Source organism: Tenrec ecaudatus, chromosome 2 (assembly GCF_050624435.1).
Source record: "Tenrec ecaudatus isolate mTenEca1 chromosome 2, mTenEca1.hap1, whole genome shotgun sequence".
Lineage (NCBI taxonomy): Eukaryota > Metazoa > Chordata > Mammalia > Afrosoricida > Tenrecidae > Tenrec > Tenrec ecaudatus.
In genome coordinates this window covers 45997788-46020494 of record NC_134531.1, presented here as the reverse complement: position 1 = coordinate 46020494, position 22707 = coordinate 45997788, and the positions used below count along the sequence as shown (strand labels likewise).

The 22707-nt window shown below is 39.5% G+C and overlaps 1 protein-coding gene across 2 annotated transcripts in view; it reads right to left on the bottom strand.

The window, feature by feature from the left end:
* The window catches only part of PARP8 (poly(ADP-ribose) polymerase family member 8), a 202942-nt gene that overhangs the window by 32964 nt on the left and 147271 nt on the right, over positions 1–22707 (bottom strand). For both annotated transcript variants that reach the window (XM_075541019.1, XM_075541018.1), the window contains exons 11-16: positions 21230–21296; positions 19443–19568; positions 18277–18841; positions 16624–16674; positions 16427–16522; positions 1980–2072 (exon numbers count right to left, since the gene is read on the bottom strand). In XM_075541019.1, the coding sequence (XP_075397134.1) occupies positions 1980–2072; positions 16427–16522; positions 16624–16674; positions 18277–18841; positions 19443–19568; positions 21230–21296 (998 nt within the window). The remainder of the gene's footprint in view (positions 1–1979; positions 2073–16426; positions 16523–16623; positions 16675–18276; positions 18842–19442; positions 19569–21229; positions 21297–22707) is intronic.

The following is a 22707-nucleotide window of genomic DNA, read 5'->3' as shown; positions in this document are numbered from 1 at the left end:
ATGTTGTCTTCTTCATCTCAAATTACATGCATTTACACCTTGATTGATTTGGGGGGTGATTACTGGTTTGCCATTCTGTTGCTGCAAATACTACTTTGGTAAAATACTATAGCACTGCATGTTTTTCTATGCAGTTGGTCTGCTCTTGTTAGGTATCAGAAAAGCCCATTCTCCTCCCTACTCTAAGGACGCCTAGAGTGGGAACAGACTCGATGGCAGCAGAGTTTTGGGGTGGGGGTAGGCGGGGACTAACTTAATTAACATATTTTGGCAGAATTTTCATAGAACTTTTATCTTGTTTATTCTTATGAAGTAGCAGTTTATCCACAGGAAATCCAGGGCAGATGATCCCTTCGGGACCAGTGGTGAGAGTGGCAATACCGGGAGGGTAGAGAGTGAGTGGGTTGGAAAAGGGGAACCGGTTACAAGGATCTACATGTGATCTCCTCTCTGTGGGATGGACAACAGACAAGTGGGTGAAGGAAGACGTAGGAGAGTGTGAGATATGACAAAATAATAATTTATAGATTATCAAGGGTTCATGAGGGAGATGGGAGTGGGAGGGAGGGGAAAAATGAGGAGCTGATGCGAGGGGCTTAAGTGGAGAGCAAATGTTTTGAGAATGATGAGGGCAACAAATGTACAAATGTGCTTGACACCATTGATGTATGTATGGATTGTGATAAGAATTGCATGAGCTCCTAATAAAATGATTTTTTCAGAAGTACAGTTAATTTACAGACAATGGGGCATCCCCCCACAGAGGGGTCACAGGGAGGGGATGAGTCAATCAAGGTGCAGTAGAACGCTAATGGGTCATGCAATATACCTCTGTTCCCTGGAGGTCTCCTCACCCCTGCTATCATGACCTTAGTGCCGCCTCCCAATCTAGACTAGATGGGAGCATGTACATACGTATAGGCAAGATATAAAACTCATAACGCATGGAACCCAGGAAAAGGAATTGGAATAGAGATACCAAAAGGTTAGGAGGAAGTGGGAGGGGGGAGTGGGGAGGGAGGGAGGCACCGATCGCAATGAATAGCACATAACCACACACCCTCATCCAGGGGAAGAACAACAGAAACCAGAGGGAAAGGGAGACAGCGGGTCGGCGTGAGATTTGAACATAATTAACAATCTACAATCTATCAGGGAGCCACGAGGGTTTGTGGGAGGAGGGGGGAGCGGGGAGGGAAAAAAGGAGGAGCTGATCCCTGGGCTCAATGGAAAGTCAATGCCAATAAAAGAATGACGGAATGTATGTGCGAATATGTCGGATACAATTGATGTACGGTTTGTAACAAGAGTTGTAAGAGCCCTCAATTAAAATGGAAAAACAAAATAAAAATAAAATAAAATTTATAAATGTGCCCAAATAAATAAATAAAGTAATAGTTTGATCACGTTCCATAAGTGGGGAAAAACTAATTGAAGTTTTTATTTATAAATTTTTGATTTATATAAAGAATTGACAAAAAGTACAAAAGTGTTGGCATCATTCCATTTTTTTCTTTCCAAAACCATAAAATGCTTCTCCTACTTCCAAGTTGTTTGTTTTTATATTGTTCTCTATGTCATAAACTCTGTGATTCTAAATCGAAAGCTCTCTTTATTATAGGTTCTACCCATTATCTTTCCACTTAAGCGTCTATAATAAATTGGCTTACATTTTATGGCAATGTAAGTTTTAAATGTAAAATAGATGTCACATAAAGCAGGTGTGAGGGTTTTAGTCATTTAACTCCCCCCATATAAGAAAGAATATCAATTATGCTTTAATCAATAGAAAGCTGGCGTAATTTCACCTCCTGGCAAAATTTAGTTTTTATCTAAAAAAATCATCAAATGCCAATCTGTTTTTTAACATAACAGCAAGTTATTAAAAGTTTCCCCAAAAGTAGCAGAGAGAAAAATTAATGAACTGGAACACATCTTTCAAATCAAAAGAAGACATAATTAACGTCACGTGTTACCACCTGAGCCCCTGTTGCTATTTCATCAGCGGCTTCATTCATCACTCCCAGAGTTTGGAACGCGAACACGCACAGCTCTCGTTCGCATACCGTCGGCTACAAAACAAAAGGGAGGAAGTAAGCACACTTGTCTCATCTAATTAATTATGACATTAAAATTTCGACATTCCACATAAGAAATAGAAAGCCCAATTTGTAAGAATTAGAAACAAGTAATAAAGAGGCTCTCGCTAATATTCCAACGCAGTAACTAAATATCCATATAACCCAGAAACAAGTCCACGGCACCGGTTCTGACTGACAGCAACGCTCGACATGATTTCTGCGGCTGCATTTTTACGGGAGCAGAGAGCCTCATCTTTTCCCCCCCAAACGACACTAACAAATATAAAAATAAATTAGGTTTCAGTTAAGTCCATGTACTTGCAATCTGAATGCTCTAGTACGAAATAAGAAGGGCAAAGTATTGTAAAGTACTGAACACGAGAGAGAAGTAGCCCTAACCAACTGCAAAGTACCCACGCTGGTGACATAATAAAGCACGAAGTGAAACACAGAAGCTGAATGAAACAAACCTACAAAAATAATTCAACTCTTTCCTACTAGGCACTTTTCTTTGGGACAAATAGGATGATCGGGTGCCCTTGCTACACAGTTCTTGAATGACTGGTTCTGTGGCAAGGACTTGCCTTCAAGATCCTGCTGAAGCACACTGCACTGAGGTATACACTGGGCAATTGCTTTGGAAGCGCTCCTGTGTTTGAAATCGAACGTGGTGTCCCCCTCTGATGGATCGCGTCTCCAGCGTTCCAGTGCATTAGGTAGCTGATGAAGCCTAACACGATGAAATCCGGGGCGCTGCCGCACAGCGGACAAAGGTATTTGTTCTTGCCATTGCTCACTCTCTCCTAGGCTCGCTCACTGCAGGGGGCAACGTGGCCAGTCCCTTATCTAGAGGGGAACTAGGGTCCCATTCTGAACGTCCTTTGTGGATAAAAAGCCTGACGAACCACAAATATTTCTCGTTGACTTTGCCCACAAAGCATGCTAGAAAAATGAATTAATATATTTCCCCTGTCAGCTTTACAAGTAGAGTTTTCTTCCAATTTCAAAAATATCAGGAAACTACCTGTGACAGAGAGTAGTTTAAAGAAAGTTCTTCCAACCACACAAGTTAGGCACTAAAGCACACCCACCCACGCATGTACACAAACATGGGCTTCAAAGAGTTTGTGGGAAAATTCCATTATCTTTTAATTCCATTTTTGCTTAAAAATTTTGAAGTAGATACAACCGGCATTTTGTGCGATCAGTCCTCTGTTTTCTTGCTCTCCAAAAAGACTTGATGGAGCTCAATCAATGTTTTCAAGGAAACTCTTACTACGTCCATGAGCACACTGCAGATTACAGTAGGAACCGAATCACTTATTTGGTTTGATTCCTAGATGATAATCTACACTATATTGCCAAATTAAGAATCGGATAATAATGTGAATTGTATGCTGACTAAAGTGTTGCATGTAGGACTCCAACCGAGGAGCGACATTTGCAAACTCTTCGAACAAAACAGAAAATTAGGTTTCTATGACGTTTCTGTTTGTGACATGCTTACCCAAGTCTCCGAGTGAAATGACAGGGAAATAAGGGAAGAGGAACCATGTCCTTTAAAAAGCAATGCAGTTATTAAGAAAGGAAAAACAAAATTAAATAAAGGACACAGCCAGAATTTGTAGAGAATGAATCTAGGAAATGTAAAAATAAAAAATTAAAAAGCCTAAAGATGTCAAATTTTACCTAATATATTTAAACATAAACTGAGTAATAACATGCTTTTTATATTTCAGAAATTTATTATAGCTGGTGCTGGCGAAGGATACTGAAAATGCCCGGGGTTGCCAAAAGAACAAACAAATCTACTGCAGAAACCCTCCCGCATGTGTATAAGAGATAATTGCGGCGCCCCTGACACAGCTATGGTATTTTCAATCTCCTCATTTGCATACAAAAACTGGACAATACCTAAGACCAAACATGATATTTTAATTATGGTATCGGCAAAGAGTACATAAGGAAAAGAAATTGTTACCATCAATGAGGTGGATTGAGGCCTAAAGAAATGGACTTGGACAAAGGAACATTTGTGAAGATGCTGGCGGCCAGGTGGTGTTACAGTCAATGATTTTGAATGGAATAACAACAAAACAGGTAAGCTGAGATGAAGAAAGGGTTCTCTCTTTTCTGAGGATACACACACACACACACACACACACACACACACATTTTCAAAAATCAAATTGCAAAATCTGTCAACATATTCAATATGGAAAGGCTGATTAAACTAATTTTTATTTCAGAAGAAAATTGTCTCTGAGAGAACTTAACTGACAAAAATGTAGGATGTGGGCTTTAAAAACATTTGTCAAAAGTTCCAAAAAGACATGTGTCCTATTAAAATTATTTTAGATATTTTTGAAGAGAATAAACCTTGAAGTGTGGGAAAAATACGCTCTAAAAATTCTTAGTAAATACACATTTTCCATTTAAAAACTCTGAATGCCACTTAGCTCAATTTCGTCCCATTCTTTCATGCTTGCCTTCAACGGTTTCACAAAAATAAAAAAGAACTGGAGTTCAACAGTTTCACAAAAGTAAAAAAGAACTGGAGTTCTTCGAGTAAACAATAGAAGACACAAAATTAAGAGGTGTGTGTTGTTCGAAAGTATGCATGCACTACTTATATCTGTTGTAGGGTTTGTGCGCTTGAACAACAGCAAATGAAATAAAATGTTATATTAAACAAAATAACACTAAGACAAAAATCCACTTCCTGAATTACATTCCTTAATTTGATTGGAAATAGATTCTAAGAGATAAATATAAATACTACAAGTTACTCTCTTAAATATGTTGTTGAGTTTTAGAGATTAAAAATACAAAATTTTTGGATCTAAACCAATATATCCATTGTACAAGACCAAATCATGCAAATCTTACATATTTTTGTGTGACTCTTTTGTTTATAACTCCTTCTGTCATTTTTTAAATTAAATACTTTTATTGGGGGCTCTTACATCTCATAACAATCAATACATTCATCCATTGTCAAGTACATTTGTACATGTTATCATCATTGTTTTCAAAGCATTTTCTTTCTACTTGAGCCCTTGATACTAACTCCTTATTTTTTGCCCTCCTTCCCCTGCCCTCCTTCCCTCATGAACCGTTGATAAGTTATAGATTATTTTTTTCATATCTTACATCATCCTCTGTCACCCTTCACCCACTTTTCTGTTGTTCTCCCCCCTGGGAGGGGATTATATGTTGATCCTGTCATCAATTCCCCTCTTTCTCCCCCCAGCTTCCCCTTATCCATCTGACATCTCTATTCTCATTGTTGGCCCTGAGGGGTTTATCTATCATGGTACATATTGTCTTTGGGAAAGTTTTTGCAATAAAAAATTCAACCAACAATACTTGAATAAGGCTCTAAAGATGAAGCAACTGTATTTCTGCAGATTCTCTATTTTCAAGACTACAACCCAAACCAATTGGAGAAGAACTGCCCCTGGGAGATTATAAGACTTTTAAGTTTTTATGTAGCAGAAAGTCTCATATTTCTCTGGAGTCACTCGTGGGTTCAAACCACTGACCTTGTGTTTAGTAGCTCTCTGTGTAACCCACTATGCTACCAAGGTTCTGCCTAGACACACAATGCACACACATGCATGCACGTACTTGTGGTCCAACTACGACTAGAAATAGGATTGACTAAATTCTTGGTAAAAATTTATAAATTAACCTTACATTTATCACTCTATAAAAACCTAAATATTATGTTGAATAATCTTGGTAGATTCTAAATGGGAATATATATCATAGGTCTTCTATTATTTTTTCCTAAACTAAAAGCTTTGTGAGTTTTTTCACATATTTATTCCTGAAAGCAGACTGATTTCTATTAAAAATATATAACACAGAATCCAGCATACCTATATTTCTCAAGCTGTCTTAGTATCTAGTGCTACTCTAAGAGAATGTAGGTGGCATCAAGGAACATTTATTTCCTCACTGTTACAGCCATAAATCACTTTCAACTCATAGTGACCCCATATAGCAAATGGCAGGCTTTGTAAATCTTTATGTGAGCTGATAGCCTTATGTTTCTCATGTGGTGAAGCTGGGGGGCTTGAACGGCTGACCTGGAAGTCTTAGAACTCCAAATTCAGGGTGCCAACTCTAGGGAAGGTTCAATTTGTTGGCTCCAGAGGATGGACCTTGTGCCTTCGGTTTCTGCTTCTTGGTTGCTTGGAGATCTGTACATCTCAGTATATAACTACCCCATCTCTCTTCTGCTTCATTAATCTTAAAAGAAACCAATGCAAGAAACGCCCTCTACTAATTATACCTAATTAACAAAACAAAGAGAATCCATTCTCCAATGGGAACATAAATATATGCAGAGGATTAGAATTTACAACCTACATTTTCATGGCACATAATTCAATCAATAAAACAAATCTTATGCATTTATTTTAAATAATTTTGAAAGTCAGAATGAAGTTCAAAGCTCATATTCTTCTCAGGCTTACTAGTTGGTGGTGGAAAATTTGTTTAACTTCTGTGAATCTTAATTATCTTTTTGTGCATCATCATGGGTACAAATGGAACTAAACCACAAAAATTTTGTGAAAATCAAACGAGTAGGCCATGTGCAAATTATTTCGGAGGATGTGACAGAGCATTAGATAATTTCCTTTCAATTGGTAACACTAATAAATAGTAATTCTATTACTATCTTATTTATCTACATTTTAATTTTTCTCAGGCTCAAAAAGAGAATTTTAGATGTGATAAGATGTAATGATTGTTCAAAACTACTAACTAGTTATTGATGTCAGCATACACTGCTGAATAAGAAACATGGACATCCCTTCACTCCCATGAAAGCAATAACAAAATTGTACAAAAACTGCCAGAATCATCTCTCTCTCTCTCTCTCTCTTTTGCCTTTTCTCAATTCTGGAAATTAACCAAAAGCTTATCGCAACCCAGTGAACTTCAGGAAAAACAACAGATGGATCTCAGTAAGAACTGTGAGATTTTTGACACTGTAAATGATTCTAATCTTCTCCTCCACCCTCAAGCTCAGTGGTATCCTTGGAAATAGCCTGAACTCCCAGTAACAGAGGAAGAACAGCAGATCTCACACACACACACACTGTCATCTAGTTATTTATTTTGTGGATCTCGGGAAGGCAAGTTAAAACCAGTCTCATAGCTCACCAAGTACTAAAACCAGTATCAAGGATTAAACCATTTATGAGTAAACATTTAGCTGTTGTGGCCTGAGGCATAGATAACACCCGAGACAAATAATGCACTCATCAAAAACCTGTGAGAAAGACTGGTGTGTGAAATGTACATATAAACTATGACACTCCTGGGATCTTAATGGCACATACATGTCCATGGTTATGACTGTGCTCAGGGATTAGCTTCCGAGAAGTAGGATCTAAAGGCAAAGGAAGGGCTGTGAATTGCCTGGCTGAGTGTGACGGCATATCCCAACATACACAATTTTCATCTGCAAGGTCCAACCTCCTTCTGGAGGTTTTTTTGGTTTCTGTTGCTTTAAGGAAGTCTGTCCAATAATTAGTTATTAACTAAATAGCATGTTCAGTGTCTACACTTAACAATGAACACACACTTTATATACATAATTTAGAGAAATAATAAAGAAACAGAAGGCAATAAGCAACATCAGTAACAAATCCTAGGAAGCGAAGGGAATCCAATTCTCAAGGTTGGCACAGTACAATATTAAATATGCGTGTGCGTGTGCTTACGTACATAGTATGCAAAGAAACAAAAGTGAAGCCATTAGGCTTACTAGAGAAAACATGTAAATCAAATATTTTAATTACGTTGAAAGCACAATGGGAAATCATAACTAAGACACTATCAAAGCAATATCTCATGAATGAACATTGCCAATAAAAAGTAATTATAAAAATAAACCAAATTCTGGCATTGCACAGTGAAATAGCTGAGATTTCTTTCTAATTACAATTACTCGAGGGTTTCAATAGCAGATTCAAGCACACAAAAGAAAAACCCAGTGAAATTGATGATAGATCAATAGATTATCCAGTATGAGAAACAGAAAGGAAAAATCAAAAACAAAAAACTAATCCTAAAAGACCTGTGGCACACACACACAGTGTGCACCCCAACATATGCATAACGAGAATTTCAGAAGAGACGAGTGAAAGGGGCACAAAAACTAACTGAAAGAACAGTAAGTAAAAATTGATGAAAAATCAAACAAACAAGAATCAGAATGAACTCCAAGTAGATTATTACCCAGGAGTTCCTGGACATATTGTAGTTAAACTTTCCATGGTCAGGAGTGAAGAACAAATCTTGAGAGCAATAAGAAAGAAGCAAACGTTCAGGTACACGAAACTGTTGATAAGATTATCGGCTGATTTCAATTCAGTACAATTTAGAGATCAGAAGAAAGTGAAATGACAAGGGAAAAACGGCGAACAAGAATCTCATTTCCCTGATTTGGGCTTGCACTGAATGGTAGTCTCAAGTTCAGAACAATCAATTAGTACTTCATGGTCCTGCTCGATAGTCACCTTCATGAAATGATCATGGAAGAGAAGGGTGCTAAAGCAAAGTGTGGTGCCTGGCTATCAGTCAAAATTGTGTCTTGGGTCTTACAGTCTAGTATTCAAGCAAGCAACCATCTAAGTGAGGAGTCAACAAGTCCACACAGAAGAAGCACACCAGCTTGTGTGAACCAATCCACACAGAAGAAGCACACCAGCTTGTGTGATCCAAAGATGAAATGTACAAAATTTGAATACAGTGAGGAGAAAAGCATCAGAGAAAATGAAGAGCACACAATTTGTGGAGTGCTCCGGGCAACAGTGGGAGCCCCCAAACCCATCTGCAGAGTATCTAGTCAGACTGAGTCACTGCATATCCACTCTAGCTAGCTATAGGCAAGAGTCTCGATCAGCCTTACTATCAAACAGAAATCCCTGTAATCTTGATTATGCTGGATGAAACTCCATACCTGGGCAGTTGACGTGACCTGAATTTGGTCTGGGTGTAAATATCGCTTACTGGTTCTGCGACAGAAATTCCTTCCCTAATTGTTTGAATATTGTTGGGGGTCTTTTTCTTCTTATGCATTATTTGTATTTTGGTATGTACACTGTATACTACTACGTTTTTAACCTAACCATCTTAGCACAATTTTTTTTATTGTTTTCTGTTGAGTCTCCCAGCTGTGAGGCACCGGAGTGGATGCATAAAGTTAATAATTGATATAGGGGCATATAGGGAAGTCAGGGGTGGGGCGTGGTAGGGAGGGGAGGGGAATTACGGGAGTAAATAATGAAGACGGGAGAGGGCGGAGAGCACCAGAAGAGACTGATTGCATCAGTCATCTTAAAGGTGATCTAATCAAAGGGGCAGGAAAATGTTCTAAAATTGATGTGGGGTGGTGATTTTACATTTCTCCTTGATATGCTTGAATGATTGAACTATTGAATTATATGATAGGTAAATTACTTGCCAATAAAATTGTTGGGGGAAATAATCCCATTTCCAGTAGCATAATTTTTCAAAAAATGAACACAAATTAAGGTGTTTCCAGAATAAACCCGGGAGAGATGTTCACAACCAGTGCATTCTGCAAGGAATGATAAAGGGTGGAGGATCATTCAGGCTAAAATGAACAAACAGTACACATTTAAGTTAAAGCTACACAAAGATATAAAGAACACTGCGAAAGGTAATTACATAGAAAAAAATAAAGGACACTGTAAATTTAATTCTTTGCTTGTAACCCTCCCTCTTCCCCAATTTGGTTTAAAAGGCAATCACATAATGTAATATCTGTGAAACTATATTAATGGACATACAAAACAAGATATGACTTTTAAAAAGAGCAGTGTAAAGTGAGGGGGGGTGTACAGAAATATATATATATATGTTAACATTTAGTGGTATTTATCTGAACTAAACTGTTATAGATTACAGAATTAATTATAATATCCACAGTAATTACAATTTCCAGTAACGCAATACCTCGAAAGTACATGGAACACATGTAAAAATGTTCACTACAAAGGACAGTTGAAGCAGCTGAGCAACAAAATGAAACAAGGAAAATAGCAAAAATATGTCCTTCCTTTCAGCAATTATGTAATGTAAATAGATTTTTTACTTTAATTCAGAGCTTGTCAAAATATATAAAAGTCTTTGCTAACACTATTTTCTGTTTTTAAATATTTTTGAAATGGTGCTATTGTTATATATTTCACGTATCATGTAATCTAATCTTTGGATCATATTAAGAGTTGTACAATTATCACAATAACATTCAGAAAATGTTCTTTTCCTACTCATTATTGTTAGCTCCCCATTTTACCGCCCAAACTACCCTGGCCATGTCCCTTGTTAATTATTCATCCTGTTACTCTGCATAGATTTATCTATCCTGGACTTCATATACAGAAGATTATACAAAACACAAACAGGAAGCTAACAACAACAAAAATCCAACAACAAAGGCACAACAGATCAGATAATTTTCTGTAGAAAAGCATGAAATAATAAAAACTGATACACTTTAAAAAGAGGTCAACATAGCACGATGAGGGACAACACTGGAAACACAGTCGGGCACTGTGCCCAATCTGACCCCACCACACGGGGGCAAAACGCTAAGGGCATACAACAGAGCAGCAAGGGGAGCAGAGCAATGAAGTCCCTGGGGAATATAAAAAATAGACTTTGGAGCCAGGGCGTGGCACCCCTTCAGACTACACTGGGAAATACTCCTAAAGGACAACAAATAGACCTTGATTTATCTGTAGGCTTTTCATTTTTGCTGTTGCTGTTGTTTTCTCTTGTTGTTTTGCGTTGCCTTGTCGTGTTTGGGTGCTTATTATTGTCTCTGCAAGTGTGTCTAGATATGATAGACAAGATAAGCAATCTGGAAGAGAAAATAATGGGACCCACAATTCCGGGGGGACAGGGGAGAGGGGAAGGCGGGGGAAAGGAAAAGGGGTGTCAACAAACCCAGGGACAAGGGAACAACAAGTGATCTAAAATCAATGGCAAGGAGGGCAAAGATGTGTGGTGGGGCTTGATCAAGGGCAATGTAGTTAACAGGAATTACTGAAACCTGGATGAAGTCCAAACATGATAGTGGGACGAGAGGAAAGTAAAAAGAAATAGATGAAAGAACTAGGAGTCGAAAGGCATCTATAGAGGTCTAAATACAGGCATGTACAAATGTAAGTTATATTTATATATGACGATGGGGAAATAGATCTATGTCCATATATTGATAGGTTTAGTATTAAAGTAGCAGACGGATATTGGGTCCCTACTCAAGTACTCCTTCAACACAGGAACACTGTGTTCTAATAACCTGGCATTCTGTGATGTTCACCTTCCCTGGCATGATTGCTGAAGACAAAATGGGTCTTCATAAGCAATTGTGGCGAAGAAAGCTGATGGGGCCCGGCTATCAAAAGATATAGCATCTGGGGTTTTAAAGGCTTGAAGATAAAACAAGCAAGGCCATCTAGCTGAGAAGTAACAAAGCCCACAATGAAGAAGCACACCAGCCTGTGTGATCACGAGGTGTCGTTGGGATAAGGTATCAGGCATCAAAGACCCAGAACAAAAAAAAACCCACATCAATGTGAATGGGGGGAGTGTGGAGCTGTGACCCAAAGTCCATCTGTAGACAATTGGACTTCCCCTAACAGAAGGGTCACAAGAAAAGGATAAGCCAGTAGAGGGCAATATAGCACTGATGAAACCTATGTTCATCTAGCTCTTTAAAGCTTCCTACCCCCCAACCCCCATTATTGTGACCCCAATTCTACCTTACAAATCTGGCTAGACCAGAATATGGTACAGGTAAGGGCTCACAACACAAGGCATCCAGGACAAATAAACCCCTCAGGAGCAATAATGAGAGTAGTGATACCAGGAGGGGAAGTGCACGGTGGGGGGAACAAGGGGAAACCGATTGAAATGATCTACATATAACCCCCTCCAAGGGGGGTTGACCATAGAAAAATGTGTGACGAGAGACAGTGGCAGATGTTAAGACATGAAAAAAAAAGTTGTAAATTATCAAGGGTTCATGAGTGTCGGGGAGGGGGGAATGAGCTGTTAACAAGGGCTCAAGTAGAAAGAAAATGTTTTGAAAAGGATGATGGCAACACGTGTACAACATATGTTCATTGACACAATGAACATTGTATGGATTGTGATAAGAACTGTAAAAGCCCCCAAGAAAATGATTTAATAAATAAGTAAATAATGAAAAGAGGTCAAAAGAGATATATCATAATAAGGTATTGCCTTTTAACCTAATTATATTTGCCACAATTGACTTCACAATGCTCTCTATCTGGTAGGTGGTATCACATCCCTCGCCTGTGGTCAGAGTGGATTCACTGGACACTTAGTCCATGTGGGGACACTGAAAATGGATTTGGGGCCTCCACTATCATCCAGAGCCGTCTGCAAACAAACTGGGTTTAATTAGTTTATACTCTGCTATCATTCCCTCCTTCAGATTTGGGTTTTATTTACAATCCTTGAATCACACAGACTGGTGTGCTACTTCCACGTGGACTTAGTTGACATTTCACATAGATGACTACTTGTTTTTAAAACAAGTCCTTAAGACCTCAGTCACTGTTTTTCTGATAGCTGGGCTCCACATGGTTGCTTCTCCACATTTTGTTATAGCACCCTGATCTTCAGTGGCCTCTGCAGGAGGGGAAACATTTAGCAGAGCCATGTCATAAGAACCAATAATCCAATTTCAACTTGAAACCTAGAAGAGGGCAGAGGCGGAGGCAGAGGCCGAGACAGAGGCGGCAGCCATGCAGCTGGGGCTGAATCCCCATGTCGACGGAGCTGCTGAGGTGCGCGGTGTGAGGGGAGTGAGAAAAATAGATCCTCAATGATATGAAAAATTTATCGGTCACAAATTTGCAGAAGAAATGTTATACCACATAGATTTATTGTTCTATGGAGAAGGAAAAACAAAGCAATGGTTATTAACGCGGAGTTTTCAATCGAGATTGGCCATAAACCTACTGAAGGCTGAATGAAGCTTTGCACGGAGAAAGGATGCGTCGGAACCTCAGAGTGAAACAGATTTGGAACTTACATTACAGCCTGAGGCTCAGGCCTGACTTAGGAGTTTGAAGGAAGGCTCATCAACTACAGGGGTCAATAAACAATCTTGATTTTAGTGCCACTTTGACATAAATGCTGTACGTTGATATCATGGAAACACAGTTCTTGCCATTTTTCCTGTTCAGGAAATATCTGGTGAGTACCTCACAGGTATTCTGACGGTGGCCCCATTACAAAGCAAGTCACTGTTTGGTAAGGAATGAACGATTCTTGACAAAGAACCCCGATTGGCTCCATTATGATTTAAGCTAACCTTCTGCTGTAGAATGTTTGTTCTCTGTAATGTTGAGAATTATTTTGTAAAAAGGACTTTTTAATGAACTGTGGTGAAATGTTGCTTGGGTCCTTACAGAGAATAGATACAGACTGAAAAATCATTTATAGATGAAAAAATCAGTATTTGAAGAGTCATTTGCCTGCTCCTGACACAATTTTCTGTTTAAATGAACAGAAGCACTGCTTCGATGGGGTGCCGTCTAGGGTTATTTCTAGTAAGAAGGGTGAGTGTTTCTCAAGCAGTAGTACTTGCAATTTCAATTTGTTTGCACGGACTCACGTTTAAAACGAATTCTTGAAAAAAAATCCCCATGTGATAGTTATTGGTAACAGCGTTTCCCCCTAGCCTTTATAAAATTGCCATGTCGACCACAATGAATGGGAAAAATCACTTGGAGAGTGTTATGAACGGCACTGCTCCCCTCTCCCCCACACCCCACCTCCCAAGCATGTGTTGTATCATCTTAGCCTCCACCCCATTTGAAAAGGACTCTCTTTTGATAAGTTAACGAGGCAAGATTAGTATCGGGCGTATCTTGAGTCAATCTCCTAAAATAGACAAGAGAGTAAAATCAAGCCAGCAAGCAGAGATGGGGGAATAGATGCCAAGACCCCTGGAGATTGCTAGGGACCCAGGAGGCAGAAACTGAAGAGACGGGCTCTTCCTGCAGAGTCAACAGAGAGAGGAAGCCTTCTCCAAGGGCCAGAGCTCTGAATTCGGTGCAGAAGATGCGTTTCTGTTTGTTAAAGCCACCAATGAGGTACATTTCTGTTATTGCAGTGCTAGAACACTAAGACAGAGATCAAGTATGGAAGACTTTTCAATTATAAAATCCAGTCGAATCATGAATTTTTAATATTCCCCCCCCACTGGGTATGATATTACATTTATTTGTAATGAATTCATGCATTTTTTCATGCCTCATAATAAATGTATTCTCCCCCACACCCCCCAAAATGAACCAACTGTTGTTTGATTGGGCTAGAAGTAAGTGCGAACCCCAAATCCATTCATATAGCTATGGCTTAGCTATGTCTCCGGTTCACTTTATACACATCAGTATCATTTTATGGAAGGGAATATTAAAACTCATTGCCATGGGCATACGGTAATTCTGTGATAGTGGCATTGATTTAGCTAATGGAATGGATTTGAAAACATTGCTGAGAAAAGGAAATTCTACAAGTACAGGAGGGTTTTAGACCACAATGCAGGGATTACTGACTTGCACAGGTTCAACTTTTATGTGCTTAACCGAGATGTGCAGGGAAGTGGGAGGTGATGACAGTGCAAGATCTGCAATGACACAAAGCCAGAACCAGGCCTGCCAGACTAACACATGCCAACAGAAAGCAAGCAGAGCATGGAAATCATAAATCTACAGTGATCCAAGACCACCATTGATCAGAAACCCTCCAAGCAAGAGATCTGAACCAAAGTCCAATGACCCCAATTTCATAAACTTGGGATTGATATCAGTAATCTGCGTCAGCTTTATGTCCCAGAGAACATGTCAGCTCCTTGTAAATATGTACAGCCATTGCTTGTGGAAAGTAATATGGCACCACCTGAAACAGCTGGGAAGAGAAACATCATACCAGCCACCAATACCTCTTTGGGGCATATACCCCAAGGACACAAAGAAACCCATGTTCTCCCATGTTCAGTGCAGCACAGTTCACAACAGCAAGAAGCCAGACATAGCCCAAATGCCCATCAGTAGAAGAATGGATAAAGAACCTCTGGTACGTAAACCAATGGAATACTATGCATCCCTTTAAACCAGTGATGGAATACCTTATATCATGGATGGATCTGGAAATAATTAAGCTGAGTGAAGGCAATTACAAGAGGACAGAGACTGTGTGAGTCCACCACTATGAAGGATAAACACTAAGATGAAGTCATATAATCTTCTAGTCTGTTCCTCCGAGGAAAGCGGTAGAGAGCCTGCTTGGGGCCCATGGATCATGTATCGCCCTCTCTCTAAGTACATCTTAAAATGCTCTCTTGAAAATAATGGGTTCCTCGGGTGCGGGTGGAGGGAAGATAAAGGGGAACTCATCAAGGAGTGAGCTCAAGAAGAAAAAGAAATGTTCTGGAACTGACTGAGATAGCAATTGTACAATACTGCTTGTTGTGACTGAACTATGGAATGTTGTATCTGTAAAAAATGATAAAAAATCAAAAGATTGCAGCTAAAAGAATAAATCCTCTCGTTAGCTCAACAAATAATTTGAATGTAAAAGTTAGGGAAAAAGTATTCCAACTACTAGTAGAGAGAGAGTAACTATACTAAGATCAGGAACACTTTTAGATAAAAAATGTAATTTGAGCTAAGTGCTTTACATAATGATAGAAAATGGGAAAAAAAAAACAAGGAAACAAAAGGCATCTTAAAAAAAGATTTACTGTAGACTTGAAGGTGCCAAAGGAGTAATAAGAAGATAATTAGAAAATGAACTCTGATTACATAAACCTAACAACGGAAAGAAAATAGATCAATTCTTTGGTAAGCACTAACCACCCCATTTCACAGCACATTAAAAAGATACGATGAACAGGCCTACCAATCTTAAGAAAATTGAATAAATGATGGACAGATCTCAGCAGAGCTTGCACAATTGGAATGGAAGGACTTGCGATCTACTTCTTAAAATTAGCCAATAAAAACCAAATGGGTGAAAACAGGATTGTGTCCAATACAGGGCTACACACTAAGCGCCAGGGTTGCAAGTCACTCAAAATACACAGCTGCCACACAATGGCAAGGCCAAACTCACTGCCATCGAGTCAATGCTGACTCATCCTTTTAAACTTTTTTCTTTCTTTCTTTTTTTTTTTTTTTAGATTTTTAATGTCTTATCCCTTTCTGTTTATATTCTAAATCAACTCTGAGGTCCTACCAGTGAGAACTTACCCGAAGCATGGGTCCATTCTGAAACACATGTGGCTCATCACACACCACACAGTATTCATTCAATACAGGGATCCGCTGTTCAGCAAACTCAATTGTCTGAAGGCAACAATAAAGGAAAACATTTAGGTGGAATTGATAAAGAAGAGCACCCACTCAGGCCTGCAATGTGTTATGACAGATGAGGACGTTGTTCGTACCTGCACTAGGAAGCCGCGATCTCGTATTGGAATGCATTTTGCACCATTTGGCTATAAGAAGCAAAGTGAAAGAACAAAATACCTTTTTTTTAATTGGGAAAAATACCAACGATAGCTTTTCACTTTTTGAAACAGCATATTGGAATGCAGTTTTTCACCAGTTGACTATGAAAAGCAAAGTAAAAGGACACAATATCCCCTTTATCCTAACTCGAAACAAAACTATGAAGTATATTATTTCACTTCTTGAATCAACGCAAACAGGCACGATCTTTCTAGGCTCGCATGGAGTAGGCACGTCACCGTCATCAAGACTTGAGGCCTTCACCGCCCGTCGTGTTAGAATACGCCTTTGCGGTTCAACGCTTGTATCACTCGCAGTGGCTCGTCTTCTCGTGAAATGATCGGCATCTTTACATGATCACAACACACGTTTGTTTTCTACTTCTCACTGTCGAATGCACCAGGCTCTTCAATGATAATATTTCAATCTTATTTTACAATCAAAGATAATTCTCTTCCTTCAAATAAATATTAGATTAGCTACTGAAAGTGGTAAACACTAAACCATGTGTTACTCAAGTATATAAAATATAATTATGACAGTTTCTTTTGAAGGTTATCTGAAACTATCATGGAAAATTTTCCACTATGTGATTTTTTTAAAAACACGATTGTTCTCAATTATATTGTCCCTGTCCATAAAGCTCAACTTTGAGAAGAAATTGACCTTATGGGTGGATGTCTACTTAAATTATGAACACATGCATATACATTTTCTTAAACAAAACCTTACAGGTATAATTTACAATTTAAATTTCTTTAAAGCTATGTAAGAGTAACACATATGTGGAAACAGTTAGTGTCTTCCCCCCCCCCCCTCAGTATTTCTTGCTAGGTGTATCCATATTAATGATTAGTGCTAAATACCCGCTAGCAAGACCTTTTTCCTCAACTATTTTGAATATGTAAATAATGTGCATAAGATATGCTTAAAGGTCTCTGAAGTGATTTCATATAAAGTCATTACTACACACAGTTTTAAGGGAAGCTCTGGGCCACAGAGACTTCTCTACACAAGTAGCAGTGTCCATGGGTACAGCCCTCTTTTTGCATAAACAAGAAGGGCATTTCTCTTAGTTTAATTAAAAGACAAGCTAATTATATGAGAAAAACAGATATTAGATGAACCTATGTAATAAAGTATTAAAATTATGTTCTTGCTTATATACAAAACATAAATCCCAAGTCCACTGCTGTCCAGTTGATCCCAACTCAAAGTGACCCTACAGGACAGAGCAGAACAGCCCCTCCCCCCTTCCAGGTTTGTAACATTGTTCTGTTTATGGAAACAGTGCTGCTTTTTTAACTTGCACTGGGGCCAGTGAATTTCCATTGCAAATCTTTTTGTTTAGCAGCCAGCACTGCGATCACTGTAACACCGGGGCACCTGGTGATAATAAAATAAAATAAATATATATATTTTTCTTCAGAATCAAAATTAACAATTCAGTACCAGTTTCAAATAGCTGGCAGGCAAAATAAAATAAGTTCAAACAAACAAACAAACAGCTTGCTTCTTTTCTGTGCCACATCATACAAAGAAGTCTACTACACCTTAGCTAAGACCCCGAGATGAAAATAGTTACGCACAGCAGGCTGGGAAGATGAAGATGAAGATGGTGTTAAGATACCAATGAGCCCTGAGCTAAGAGAGAGCCTCCTGCCCTCTGCGGTAGCTTCCTTGAAAAGCTCGGGTTTGGATGACTTGGGGGCACTGGAGTAAGACTTGCTCAGCAGTTTGTGGTTTTTCAGCCCGTACAGTTCCTCCATTCTGAGATTACTAGAATAAGACCTGCTTAGCAGTTTGTGGGGCTTCAAGGTGGTATTGTGCTCACATCTCGGATCGCCAGAACAAGATCTAGTCAATAGTTTATGCGACTTTAGAGTGAGGCAGTCCTCTGGCTTCACAGCTGCGGGGCAGGGGCGGTTCAGGAGTTTGTGCGACTTGATGGTGGTCACTGCCTGCTCGGCCCTGGGGTCGCTGGACAGGGAGCGCCCGAAGGTCCTGTGTGACTTTGCTGCGCACAAGTCGTCCGTCTTGACTGTGCTGGAACAAGTCCTCCTTAAGAGCTTGTGAGTTTTGGAGATTCCATCTTGCTCAGATTTCAGCTTGGATTTGCTTTTTCCACAACCAGGGGGAGGATAACTTGGCGACCTTCAGAATAATTGACACAGGGCAAATCGTGAGTTCATGGACCGTGCTAAATGCCTCCTCGGCCTCAAACTCGGCTGTTTGCTAGCTAAGCTTGGAAACAACTGCTGCCAATAGGGTTCCCATTCCCTTAAAACAGTCAAACCAGCTGAAGCTGGAACCGAAGAAGATGCTATTTTCCATGAAAATAACCAAATCGACCCCCAAACCATCCTAAGGGGTTTCACACCCCGCCCCCGCCCCATCCTACAGAACTGCCCTGAAAGCAACTGGCAACGTCATATATCTTGAAAGTCTTTTTGATTGAAAGCTCAATGTGAAAACAAAGAGAATACAGTTGTAATGCACTTGACCAACTCTGGTAAAGAAATGGAAACTAGACACACACACACAACACACACACACACACATGAATGTCATGTTTTTAAGTAGAGAACTAGTCATACAGAAAAAAAGTTGTTTGACATCTTTCTTTTGAAGGCACTGAGAAAAATAAAGATGCTAAGGAAAAGATGTTATGAAAAGTCTGCTCAGAACGGATGAGCCACAGAACACCCCGTGCTCAGCATTTGGAAAGGCAAAAATGAAGCCCCCCGCTCCTTACCTGCGCAAGGTAGAAAACAAATGCAGGGGAGACTTGACCTTCTTTTCTGACAACTTCTTATTGTGCAGGCAGTTGGATTTGTCTTTGCTTTGTTTCCACTGCTGTGTAACAAATGTCTGCATGATTCTGTCAATCCAAGGAGAATGCTGTTATCACGGTCCCCGTGTAATCGCTTATTCGACTCTGTATTTATTAGGTAGAGCATGCACTTCTCAGTGGAAAATAGACACGGTCAGATGCGAGTTTAGAATCGTGCTTTCATATGCAGAAATACCTCGTGTGCCTCGTCCCCTGGTTAGTAAGTGCAATAAGCAGTGTTAAAACGGGCTCCCTGAGAATACGACTCACGACAGGGCGATGCACGATACCAGTTTCAAAGGTCAGTAAGATTAAGGTGAACATATGGACCGCATCATAATGAAGGGCCCCATAGTGCTTGTCAATAGTCAATTATTTGATGATCTACCTTGATACATTAGATCTTAAATTAAATTTCTACATTCAGAAGAACACATAATCTTTCAGGAATTCTCTAAGTACTAATTCGTAAGTCTAATTTTTTTACTAGTAATAACAAATTTATATTTTCGGCCATGACTAACTGAATAACACCATGCCTATGTTTAAAAAGTCAGCTCACAAGGAGCACCTGGCATGGCCTCTTCCAGAAGAGAAAGGAAGAGAAAGCCACATCCTGTCAGTGTGGAAGGTCTCCAAAGGTGACCAGAGCATCATGAGTTCATTCAGAAAATGACCCTTAGCAACCACTCTGGTTTTACCACAAAACACTGGGACATGGGCCCAAAGGTCCAGTCCTTTGATCACACCAGTCAAAATGTTATCTTAAAAAAAAAAAAAACCAATGAATCCTTGTGTCTGTAATTTATCATTTCTCACTTCACTTTAAGATATAATGTCATTCTGCTGCCAATATATCAATACGGGAGCTATCCGTTCTCTCTTCTGAGTTGCATGCACTGTATGAAAGCCTTCATTCCTGTCCTTTTCTGATACTCAAAAGTCATTTTTAATCAAAAGTTTAACAGACCCAAACTTTCATTTTAGTTTGGGACCAATAAAAAGATCAACTTTGCCCAAAGGCTGAAGACTACGTTGCTATATGTGCAAATAATATCATAGATTAAAAAATACATCCACTTATCCAAATTAATTACATACACTCTAATTTTTGAATAGCTAATTTAATTTATAAAAGTTTCACATAATCTTTATATTACTGTTCAAACATAGATCGCACGGTGGCCCCGGGCCAGTGGCTTCCAAACTGTTCCTACCTCCAGGTCCCAAGGGACAAACAGAGGGGACTTGATGGAGCCCAGCAGAAGAGAAGTCCTGTGGAGGTTGCAGCCTGGAGTGTCCTGGCAGACTCCTGCCAAGGGGCTCTGAAGCCAAGGTGATGGCATAAGGAGAAAAGCAAGGCAGTGGACGGATTTTCACCGTTCACTCTCCTTCCTCCGTGCATTGGCCAATTTAGAGACAAAAGAGGCACTGGAGGCTGTGTCCCCAGAGGTCAGGGTCCGTGGGCAATGCACAGAGAGCTGGAGGGGGACAGTGGGTCTAGGGTGACAAAAAGGAACACACTGGCCCGGTCACCAAAGGAAATTGTACTACTGAAATTATTCATATGATTGTGTCTTCATATCATAAAGGAATTTCTCTCCTGAGGTACTCACTTCAAAAAAACCTCTACTAAGGAGCAACATGAGAACTCAGTTTGCTGTAATAGGATTCCCCCTCCACCCCCACCTGCTCTTGGACAAACTTACTTTTTCAGCTGATGTCCCAATCCAAATCGCTCTTTTGTAGAAATCTGAAAGACATCGACAGTGGGCACTGCAAAGAGAGGGGGGCGGGGTAGAAATCAAAGCTAAAATGTTCACTAGAAATTGAACCATCAATGAGCAAAAAAAGAGAAGTAACATGTGGGTATATTAGTGAACACGTGTGTATGTGTGCAGGTGTGGACGACATGCACACACAGTCTTACACATTGCTATTTGGAGACCATTCTCTGTTGTTATAGATCAGCATCAAATGGGTGCCAAAATATATGAAGCATGAATCACAGTGCCCAATGTCATTTTTAAGTGGAAGGGAGACATATGTCTGCAGGGACCTTACTAGAAGGAAACAAAGTAACACCTAGGGCTTTATCATCCACTGCATACCCTCTTGGGCAGTTCATAGTTTTACCAGGTCTATGTATTTCGTGAATAAATTATTATGATGCTTATCAAATTGGTAACATCTCTCCAAAAGTAATTCATTAATTATTTACTGATATATTGGGCTCTGATTGTGCCAAGCATCATAAAAGCCAACAAAGAAACAAAAAAACAAACAAAACCTACTGCGATTAAGCTGAATTCCAAATCACAGTGACCCCACAATACTCTGTCTAACGACAATCAAATATTGTTTGGTAAAGTATAGCTATACCTCCCCACCCCCAGGGCTGTCCAGTGAGAGGATACAGAGAAAAATATCTGATAAAATGTAAGGAATTCCAGAAAGTGATCTAAGATGGAGTAAAATAAAGAAAGGATTAGGTATGGAAACTACAGGTCATGTGTGTCCAGGTTTCAATGTTTGACAGGATGTTAGAGAGGAATAAAAAGAAATAAAAGTCACTGAGCAGGTGATATGTGAAGGAAGGCTTGAAGATTTAAGATAGAAAGGCCTGGGGACATCTACCAGAAAAGTGCTCCTGCCGGGAGAGCACCGGCTTTTCCAGGGAAACAGGATGAAATATTCTAAAACAGTACGCCGACTCGGGTGGCGGAAGTGCAGTGTTATTAGGAGATGGAGAACCACTGACCAGAAGATGTAGGGTCTTTTGAGAAGGACAAGGATAGATATTGAAAGACCTGTAAAGAAATTATCCAAATATCAACTAGATCGAAATACATGGCACCTTAGATAGGAGGTGGTGAGTATTTTGTATTCAGATTCTCTGCCAGAGGTGACTGATTTGAAGGGTTGGAGTTTGAATTGCAGGGTAAACAATCAAAATTGAGGTCAGGAATTTGGGCCTTTGCAACTAGAAAGATGAAACTTAAATTCCTTAAAAGTCAAAGAAAACAGGAGAAATAGGTTTGGCCAGGTGGGGGAAGATCAACTTAGTGACTCTGAATATCTTCAACTTTGAGTTGGATCGAAAAGTCCAGAGTTCTGGCATTCAAGGGAGTATAAGGGACCAACTCGGAAGTATAGTGAAACACTGAATGAATATGGATGGAGGAGA